At 53.4% G+C, this 10045-nt stretch overlaps 2 protein-coding genes across 3 annotated transcripts; one reads left to right on the forward strand and one right to left on the reverse strand.

Annotated features, from left to right (window-relative positions):
• The first annotated feature begins 1617 nt into the window (after positions 1 to 1617).
• On the forward strand, positions 1618 to 6153 carry MIF4GD (MIF4G domain containing). Of its 2 annotated transcripts, XM_021554517.2 has the most exons (6): positions 1618 to 1737; positions 3545 to 3680; positions 3840 to 3949; positions 4232 to 4387; positions 4984 to 5076; positions 5200 to 6153. In XM_021554517.2, exons 2-6 carry the CDS (start codon positions 3599 to 3601, stop codon positions 5425 to 5427), a joined length of 669 nt encoding a protein of 222 aa, XP_021410192.1. In that variant the 5' UTR covers positions 1618 to 1737; positions 3545 to 3598; the 3' UTR covers positions 5428 to 6153. The 2 variants fall into 2 exon arrangements, with proteins under 2 accessions (XP_021410192.1, XP_077643481.1); XM_077787355.1 differs by having other exon boundaries at positions 4984 to 6153.
• A 174-nt stretch (positions 6154 to 6327) lies between these two features.
• On the reverse strand, positions 6328 to 10043 carry MRPS7 (mitochondrial ribosomal protein S7). Its single transcript, XM_021554505.2, has 5 exons — positions 9969 to 10043; positions 9291 to 9482; positions 8948 to 9011; positions 7925 to 8092; positions 6328 to 7039 (listed from the first exon to the last, which is right to left on the reverse strand). Exons 1-5 carry the CDS (start codon positions 10022 to 10024, stop codon positions 6818 to 6820), a joined length of 702 nt encoding a protein of 233 aa, XP_021410180.1. The 5' UTR covers positions 10025 to 10043; the 3' UTR covers positions 6328 to 6817.
• Between the last annotated feature and the right edge of the window lie 2 nt (positions 10044 to 10045).

A 10045-nucleotide genomic window follows, 5' to 3' on the forward strand; every position in this document is an offset into this window, starting at 1 on the left:
TTCAGTGTGAAGTGACTCAACATGGCAAATGCCTCCCTGTGAGACTTGGCTGATTTGGCCATTGGGATTTCTTTCCAAGCTAATCCTATCATCGGGGATTTGCCTGCAGTTCACCTCACAAGCTGCTCAGCAGTTTGTTTTCTGCTAGTGCCTTTTACCATGAGAACGTCCAAAAGCTCCTTAGCGGGCAGAGGGTTGGTGAGGAGTTGTGCCCCAGTTGTTTACAGCTCCACCATGGCACTGAGCCAGCCTCAGATGCAAAAAATCTGCAAGGAACATGCTGATTCCTGCAATGCTGGCTGGCTCACCAAGTTCCTAGGACAGTCCCACTCTCAGGATACTCATCCAGAGCTGCATGGCATCCTTTCTGACAATAAATGAATGCTTATTCATTTATTATGTTCCAGTTGGGACTGGAATAGATAGTATTTAATTCGGATTTAAGTTTCTCTTGTGATGTAGAAACTGTAACTGTGGCACTTCGCTGTGTTGCCTGAGTGGACAAGGTACATTAAATATTTTAATTTAATTTAAATATTTTCTTATACAGTGGCTCGCTGCAGTTGATTTATTCCTTTCCTCTTCATGCCTGTGCTGGACCCCGCAGGAACATCGTGGCCCTCCTGCTGCCTGAAAAGAAGGATAATCAGGGCCCAGAGCATAGGGCAACAGGAGCTATTTGGACTTTCCATCAATGGCTTGTGGGTGCCCCTCAGCCGTAGGCAGAACTGTACCGTCTCTGTTGGGTGTTGCTGTTGAGAACTGCACCAAAAGGGATCAGCCAAGAGGGATGTTTGCAGCCCAGTCCTACTGCTGTGTCCTAGAGGGGCTTTTGGAGCTGTCATAGTCAGTCCTGAGCCTCACACCCCCGGTGGTTGAGTTCAGGTTTTCTTTGTATCCAGCCAGGCCATGTAGTGCTACAGAAAATATTCCCAAACTGTTCGTTCTGTGCTCCCTCAGCCAGTCCCTGGTTTCAGCAGCCTGCCTGCTCTGCGGTGAAGGCTTCACCCCCTGCGGGGTCTTCCCTTATGAAATGGCTGAGATTTGAGAGAAAAAACGTGAAATGTGTTATATACCATACTCAGCTGTTGTTGCAGTGCGTTGGTTTAGTGCCTCTCCTCTTTCCTGACCTTTTTTCTACTCATTTTTTATACCATTCGGCTGCAGTATGCCCTGACTCGGAGGGAAGGGCGGAATTCACGCCGTTGTCACCCGTAGAGCGCCGGGACAGCCCCGCGGGGAACCGGGGCAGAGGGGTGAGTGCTGCCCGCGATCCCCTGGTGGGGGAGAGTCGGAGAAGCAGCGGCCGTGCCCGGGAGGGTGCCGGGGGGCAGCCGGCCGTGCTCGGGAAGCGCTGGAGTTTCCCGAGGAGCAGCCGGCCGTGCCCGGGAAGCGCTGGAGTTTCCCGAGGAGCAGCCGGCCGTGCTCGGGAAGCGCAGCAGTTTCCCGAGGAGCAGCCGGCCGTGCCCGGGAAGCGCAGCAGTTTCCCGAGGAGCAGCCGGCCGTGCCCGGGAAGCGCAGCAGTTTCCCGAGGAGCAGCCGGCCGTGCCCGGCGCTCGCAGGCGGTGGCGCTGCCGCAGCTGCCGCCGCTCTCCCGCCCGGCCCGGCCCGGCCCTCCCCCGGCTCGGCCGAGGAAATGACCTAAGAGGAAACCTGGGCCGTGCCGGGAGGGCGCGGGGCTCGGGAGGTGCCGGCGATGTCCCGGCGGCCGGAGGACACAGCGGGGGCGGCCGGCAGGTCGGTGGGGCGGCGCCCGGCTCCCCCTGCCCTGTCCGGGGCAGCGCGGGTGTTGCTTTCCCCGGGATCCGCCTCTTCCTCCGTCCGGTGCCCCTTGGGCTTGTGCCAACCGCGGGGTTGGAGCGACGGGAGGCGGGTCCGGTGGTCCAGCTGCCCCGGGCAAGAGGCGTCTCGATGCTGGGGGTTCCACTTGAGGCTTGGCGGGGATGCGCTGGGGGTTCCGGGGACTGGTAGAGCCCCTGCTGCAGACACTATGGGGTGGCAGAGGAGACTCTGCTCTTCTCCCTCTCCTTGCAGTGGCCAGGACTTGTCCAGCCCATGCTGCCAGGTGTGACCCTGCAGGTCACAGGTGCCCTGGCACCTGAGCTGGTGGATCACCGGCAGATTGAGGGTGCTGACCCCAGCCGTGTCAGCCCCCGGGACCGCTCGTCTAGCAGGGGCCAGCGGCAGAGGAGCAGTCGGTACTCACAGCTGCCCCATGTCACCCACTGCCACCAGCCCTTCCGATAAGGTGGTGCTGACAGGAGGGTCTCTACTGCCGGCGAGACCTGGCTGGCTCAGTGTTCACACGCCGTGGTTTGCTGTGGCAGGGTTATTGGCACAGCAGTTCAAAGCAGCCGTGGCCATCCCAGGAACGGAAGCCCCGGGACGGGCCGGGCGGCGGCACAGACGCTGCCGGACGGGCTCGGCCGCTTCCCGCTGCGCTGCTTCAGGCGCTGCGCTCTCGCCGGGGTCCTGCTGCGTGGAGATGCTGCTGGTGGGACACGGGGCTGCTGCTGATCTCGGGCTGCTCCACTGGCAGTGCAGCATGGCATGAGTGCAGATGCACAGAGAGGAGAGGTCGGCTAGGAAGGTGTTTGCCAACTAGTCATGGCACGGAGGGCACCCAACTGCTTGTGAATCCCTCTGGGAAAGAAACCTCTGTCCCAGTGACAGGGTAGGTGAGAGCTTTGGCTGTGAGAGCAGCGTCGGCAGGTGGGGTTGCTCTCTCCTCTGAGTTACTGTTATGCTCTACGTGAGGGGACTGCCCACGGTACTTGTCCCATGCCCCTAAAGGCTCTTGGGCTTTGATCTGGGTAGGGACGTGTTTGCAGAGAGGGGTGAGTAATAGCCGAGGAATTTCGACGAGTTGGCAAAACTCATTTGGACGATTGCCTTCTCCTGTTTGTACTGCCGGTCTGGCCAGCCCTGCATTTCCATCCATCAGATCCTGTGTGAATCAAAGCAAGTCCTTCCTCTCTGTGCCGTGCGTACCCTCTTGCTGTCTTCAACATATCATGAAGCAGAAGAAAATCAATCTAGATACTCATTAGGAGCACGTTAGTGCTGCAGAGGGATGAGAGAGATGGGAGCTATTGCTCTTGGGGATTTGGCTGCTGAGTTTGCTGTGTCGTGCTAGGAGCTGAGGAAGCCTGGCTGTGGTGCAGCAGAGGTGCTCTGGTGAGTGTGAGTTCGATGCTTTTGTACTGACTTTGATTCTTCCCAGATTTTTATATGAAAGGCCCAAGGGAGCAGCGTGTGCATTCCTGTGATACAGCCACATATATTTTGAGTCTGCTTTGCCTGTAACATGTTTTTTATATCAGAAAAATATAAAGCCTCTGAAGTTCTGTCATCAGCTGGTAGGAGACAAGGCTTTGAAAGCTGTGAGAATGAAGATTTGCATAGATCTAGAGTTGGTGCCCTAATAAAAGAGGAATTTCCTTGTCAGGAAACAGCCTGTGCTTCAACTACCTGGGATGTGCCGGATGGGAAATGGGTGAAAGCTTGCCTCTGTCCAGCTAAGCTCTGTGTGTTCCTTCCCCAGGAACTGTGACTAGATCATCCATTGCCCTGACTCTTGCCCTTGGAAAAACCAGTCATGGGGGAAACAGGCAAAGAAGAGTACAAAATACAGTCCTTCGACTCCGAGACCCAGAAGCTGCTGAAAACAGCCCTCAAAGGTCAGCAGGTTTTTATGAGCTCCTCTGCCATGCACGGCTTCTGCACCATTTAATGTGACTGTACTGGCCCCTGCACAGACCTTGGTTGCTTTCCAGGTGCCTCAAAGCAATCAGGGTCCAAAGAGGGCTAGGTCCTAACAGTATTCCTCTTCTCTGCAGACCCCAGTAATGTGGACCTGGAGAAAGTGGCCAATATTATAGTGGACCAGTCTCTCAAAGACTCTGTGTTCAGCAAGGAGGCTGGGCGCATCTGCTACACCATCATCCAGGTGAGAGCTCATGTCAGGACAGTGAAACACCTGGGCTGTTGTGTGGCTTGTCCCTGGGCTGGCCAGGAAGGGCTTTGCCCCAGTCACATGCCCATCTCTCTTGTCCTGCCACTTGCTTCATGCAGTGGCAGCATCCAGAAGAGCAATGGGCTAGCACAGGCAGCAAGTTGCAGCTTTTCTGCCTCTTTGAGAATCACAGAAGGGTATCTGTGTGATACTGCATCCCCCTGCCCCTCTGGCACCCCTGTTTCATCCATCCATCCTGTTTTTGTGGGCTTATAGGCAGAGAGCAAACAAGTTGGCCAGAGCATCTTCCGGAGGAGCCTGCTGAACCGGCTGCAGCAAGAGTACAAGGACAGGGAGGAGCTGCGCACGCGCTCACTGCAGGCCTGGATCTGCTACGTCACCTTCATCTGCAACATCTTCGACTACCTGAGGGTAAGGAGCTGGAGCAGCCAGCTGCTGCTGCCTGGAGTGCCAGGAGGGCCTGGGCATTCCAGGATACCAGAGCAGGAGTGTTGGGTGGGTGTTGTAGAGCCCCAGGATCATGGGGGCCAGAGCAGGTTCTTAGCACAAGGATGCTGACAGAGCTGGTGCTATCTACAGGCTTGGAGAGGCAGAGGAAGTTTTCAGGAACAGTCACAGTTTCAGCTTCCTAATTTTGTACGTTCAGTTGCTGTGGGGTTTGCTGATGGAGTTTGGCTTCAGGCCTTTGTGCAGTATGTGAACTTTGAATTTCTGCTTGGAGTAGATGTAAAAACGATGCAAGTAGAGCTGCAGGCAGGAAAAATACTGTTGGAACAAGTGTATTTCCCATGACTACCTGCTTACATTTAAAAATAGATGTCTTTTACATCATTTGTTCAGCTGCTCTGGTTCCTGGAGACTCAAATGTCTGATCTCTGACGTAAATCCCACTAATACAGCACAATCCTGCTTCCTTCTCCTTCGGAGAGGAGCAAGGGAATAACTATTTAAAATAGCTGCAGAGGCTCTTCTGGCCCCAGGCTGACAACGCTCCACTCTCCTTGCAGGTGAACAACATGCCCATGATGGCTCTGGTGAACCCCGTGTACGACTGCCTGTTCCGGCTGGCACAGCCCGACAGCCTGCAGAAGGAGGAGGAGGTGAGTGCAGGGAGAGCTGCTGATGTGCCTGCTGTCCTGCCAAGGACCTGTAAAAAGCACAGCCCGGGGGGTGCACAGGAGCCTCCACTGCTTTGTGCTCAGCATCTGCTCTTCCTTCTGAAGGTGGACTGCTTGGTCCTGCAGCTCCACCGCATCGGTGAGCAGCTGGAGAAGATGAATTCCCAGCGGATGGACGAGCTCTTCTCCCTGCTCCGAGATGGCTTCCTTCTGCAGGAGGGGCTCAGCTCCCTGTCCCAGCTCCTGCTGCTGGAGATCATCGAGTTCCGGGCTGCTGACTGGAAGATGACGGACGCTGCCCAGAAATATTATTACAGTGAAGTGACGGATTAACCTCCCAAGACAGAGGAATCCCCAGCACCTCCACCAGCAAGCTTCATACCAATTTGGAATTTTTCACATTAATTTTCTAGCACTCCCTGTAAATAGGATTTATACTAGCTAGAGCCTCTCTGCACTTACTGTCAGATGCAGCTGGTGCTGGTCTGACTTCAGAGGTTCAGAGCAGTGGGAAGAGCACACTTCACCCAGCAAGTTCTCCCACTGATTTTGTCTTAATATTGGGCTGCTGTCAGCAAAGGGCTTGGGAGGCTTCTAGCTCACACCAGCATTTTCTATGAGTGTTAAGGAAAGCACAGTTTAGGCTGAGAACATTTTGCTTTTCCCCAAAGCCAGCAGAGCTGTGGGAGGCAGCAGGGAAATATCCCAGCTCAGGCTGTACCTGGTTCTCTGGGATGGGTCACAGAACACACCATGGCCTCACAAACAGCACAACCAGGTGCTTTTATTCCCACACTCCTTCCAACAGGCTGGCTACACCTGTATGCACACAGCCTCTTCCACAGCCAGGAATACCTGCCACAGGGCATCCTGCGACAGAAGAGGTCCTTGAGCACATGTAGGAATGGGTTTTATAGATTTTATATAATAACTGTCACTTTTTTCAGAATTTTGCAAGTTTCAGCTATGTTATATTTCTTATAAGAATGGGAGAGGAAGAAATGAAACAAAATAGTCTATTGAAGGATTTTTTTCTAATAAAAGTTTTCCACTAACATATGCCCTGCTTTCTCCCTGCACAGCTGCTGAGCTCTGAGCAATACTGAAGGGTTGCTCTTGACTGAAGCCCTAAGGCTGAGATAAGTCGGTGTCTGCTCCAGTCTAGGGCCTCAGGGTTTTACACAACCAGGGTACCTGGAGCAAAAGAGACAAAGGTCTGGAATTGGGAAACACTTCCCATAAAACCAGTTTTATTTTGTCAACATTCCCACCAAATCTGTGCAGACCATGTTGCTGATGGGCAAAACTAAAAATCAAAACGAGCCTTTTATTGCCTGTTGTATCCATCCCTGTGGAAGAGGATCCAGCTCTGCAGCCAAAAACGTTGCTGATTTGAGGAACAGAAAGACTTTCAGATCCTCATGAGACAGGTAAGTGAAAGATGGTTTTGTTTAGCGCTGTTGTAAGAAAAACACGTAAGGCTTGTCTTCACAGGGAAGTGATTATGAACTAAGTGGAGCAGCCCCGCTGAGGCTGGTAACTCTGATTCCCCCTTCCCCCATCTAAACAAGCACAAAGAAGTGAACCTCATGGGGATCGTGTGAGCTCTCCCTGGGTTAGAACAGAAGCTGTCTGCAAGGGATATTCCAGATTTCCCTGTCCCAGGCTGGCAGCCCTGGGGCTCTGCTCTCCAGGCCGTGGCAGCGTGTCCCAGGCAGGGTCCCTACCACCAGCGGAAGTGGGCGTACGCCCGGTTGGCCTCTGCCATCTTGTGCAGGACATGTTTCTTCTTGATGACGGGCCCCTCATTGTTGAAAGCCAAGAGCAGCTCCTGGGAGAGCTTGTCTGGCATCAGTGTCCGGCGGTGTTTGTTCTCCCTGCACTCGGTGATCAACCACTTCATGGCCAGGAAGCGCTTCCGATTGTCCGTCAGCGGGACGGGCACCTGGGAAAGGGATAAACCACGGCTGTTATCATCAACCTGCTCCTCCCCAGAGCCACACAGCACCAGCTGCACCTGCAGGTGTTCACTGTGCTGCTCTCTGCAGCCAGAGCTGCTCCCAACAGCTGAGCCCTGCCAGTTCTCCTGCTCTCTCCCATAGGAACTGGCCACTGCTACCAAAATGGAAAATCTGGCCTGTTTTGGAGCTGGGTCCAGACTGGTTTGAGTTAGCAGAGATGGGAGATGGTCACCCCATCTCTGCACCGAATAGAGAGAAGTCACAGAATCACAGCATGGCTTGGGTTGGAAGGGACCTTAAAGATCATCTCATTCCAAATGCCTCCACATCTCACCTCTCCTTTAGGCCCCAAGGGCTGCAGAGCCTGTACTCAGAGACAGATTCTGCTCGTGTTTTAAATACCCCACTGGATCCAGGTGACCCATTTTGCCACGCTGACCTGCCCCAGGGCTTTGGGACCTCTCCCCAAGCAACATGGTGCAGTGGAAAGATGGGACTGGTAATCCAGACAACCAATTACTTTGCTGCTAGTCTCTGTCTCTTTGGAAAATACTTGCTGTGTATTTCTCCTCACATCTAGTCAGAGAACCAGAGACTGCTGCTGATTAATGGTTGCACTTGATTGATCCTAGAAGTCTTTTCCAACCTTAGTGATTCTGTGTGATTCCCCTTAGTGATTAGGGGAAACACAATACTCAGAGGTGGGGATCCTGATTTTGGACAGTTTCTAGGTGCTGTTTTATTCCAGACTGCAAAGTGGTTCTTTGCAAGGAGAGATATTTTTGAGCTGATGGGGTGGAAACCAGTTCATTTGCCTCCCTAGCTAATTGTCTCTGAACCAGATGTGCTCCTAGCCCCCCTTTCATCACCTGGTAGGTTTTGCCTCCTTTGGTGATGTTGCTGAGCCCAATGATGGGCTGACAGTTCTTGAGAGCCTGATGGAAAATGACGTAGGGGTTGCATTCAATTGTTTCCTTCTCATTTTCTGGAGCTTTGTGGTATTTCTCCAGCTGCTTCCTTTTAATGGCCTCCAGAGTCTTGGAAGAAAGGCAAGAAAGAAGACATACAGGGCAGATGGATTCTCTCACTCTATGAGGTTACATCACTTTTACCCCATTTTCACCCGAGCAGCTGGTCCACCAGCCCCAGAGGCAAAAGACCAATTGGGAATTCTTTAACCCAAGTTTTACTTCACCATCTTCCAGTTCTTCTGTCTCTTTTATCAGTCATTGCATTTTGGGTGAGGGGGATGAGCAGCACAAACCTGGGCCAGAAGCCAGGCAAAGGCAGGGACAAAGTGGAGCCAGGAATAGGGGGCTGTGCACTGAGCATCCTCCCCTGCAAAGCCTGGACTCCAGAGCCTCTGTGCTTTTCTGTTAATTTGGAATATTTGGGCAAAATGTGTTTCCATTTCAAGGAAGTTCAAGGGTGGAAGAGACCAGGTGGCAACACCAGTTAATACCAGTTGCTGTGGGTCAGAGCAGGCTCAAAGCTGTGTCATGTAGGTGACACATCTGTGGGACAAGTTGTACAGAGGGTAAGGCACGACAGAGCTGCAAAGATCTTTAGAGAAAATCATGCTTTTTAAGGGTATTGTCTGTGTTTATGTGGTACAAAAGAACACAGGCATTAATGAAGGATGGAAAGAGAAAGTTCTCCACGAAGCTGTCACCTGCTGGTCTGTGAGCTACCGAGGCTGGGGCAATGTACATTTTATCAGACAAATCAGGATTTATCAGAGGAATCATGCTGCAATGGCAGAATGAAACACATCAGGACTACAGAGATGGACCACCTGAGTTCTGGTATTCCCCATTTCAGTGGGTTTGACGTCCCAGCCTTCCATTTTGTCCAGTTTTAACCCAATAGTGAGAAGAAACCTGAGTTCTTACCTGAGACATGAGGCTTCTGGCCAGCACTTTATTTCCACTCTTCATCATCATATTGGTGAATTTGCTGTAAGCACAAAGTCAGACAGGATCTGATAGGAGTTCTGATTTTATCACCCACAGAAATAAGCCCCCCACCCCCATCCCTTTGTGTTGTTCCCATGGTTAAGTGTGGGTGCTGTAATTATCTCTAATCACTGCAGAACAATGGACTCATTGATGGGAAAAGATTAACCCAGAATATAGGGATTGTGCTGTAACAAAAGGCAATGTGAAGCCAGCAGATGAAGGTAGAGGAGGGAGGCACAGGCATTTTTGGAGAGGAGAAGCTGCTGCTTTCTCTGACCTGATCATGGGGTCGCTGAACACGGAACTGGAGAGACTGGGAGGAGCAGCTTTGATGGGTCGAACAGCCTTCAGCTCCATGTGTTCCCTTTCCTCGTCAGTCAGCTCCTCTAAAGGTTTCTGATACGACTCCTTTTTCACTTCTGGCTCCAGGTAGCTGGGGTTGTAGCGGCTCCATCTCACCGGCATTATCCTGCAAGGAACAAGAGAAGCGGGGCTGTAACCCAGCGCACGTGCTGTGTCGTGACAGGGATGCAGACAGATGTGGGCAGATGTGAACACGCCTCAGAAGGAATGCGAGATGTGACAGGCACCAGTGGCAGTGGGGCGAGCAGCTCAAAGCGGATTCTATCCCTTTTTTCACTGTTCCTGTGGCACTGGAAGCGGCTGCTCAGTGCAGTCACCATCCCTGGAGCTGCTCAAGAGGTGTCTGGACTCGCGCTGGGTGATGCAATTTAGGGATTAGATGACCTTAAAGGTCCAACCTTCCAACCTAGACAGTTCCATGCCTATGGGAGCCCGGCGAAAACAGGCGGGCGGCCTGTCCGCGTGCTCCCAGCGCGGCGCACACCCTCCCCGCACCCCGGCGAGCCGCCCCCGGGCCTCCTCCCGTGCTGCCCGCGTCCCTGCGATGGGGAGCAGCCCCCGGGGAGTCGCTCCGGGCCCTCTCCGCGCTCACCGGGGCAGCCACGCCCGCAGCCGCCGGCCCAGCCCCGCCGCGCCGGGCGCCGCCATCTTCCCCGCGCGGGGCGGGGC

Source organism: Lonchura striata, chromosome 19, assembly GCF_046129695.1.
Source record: "Lonchura striata isolate bLonStr1 chromosome 19, bLonStr1.mat, whole genome shotgun sequence".
NCBI classification, from domain to species: domain Eukaryota; kingdom Metazoa; phylum Chordata; class Aves; order Passeriformes; family Estrildidae; genus Lonchura; species Lonchura striata.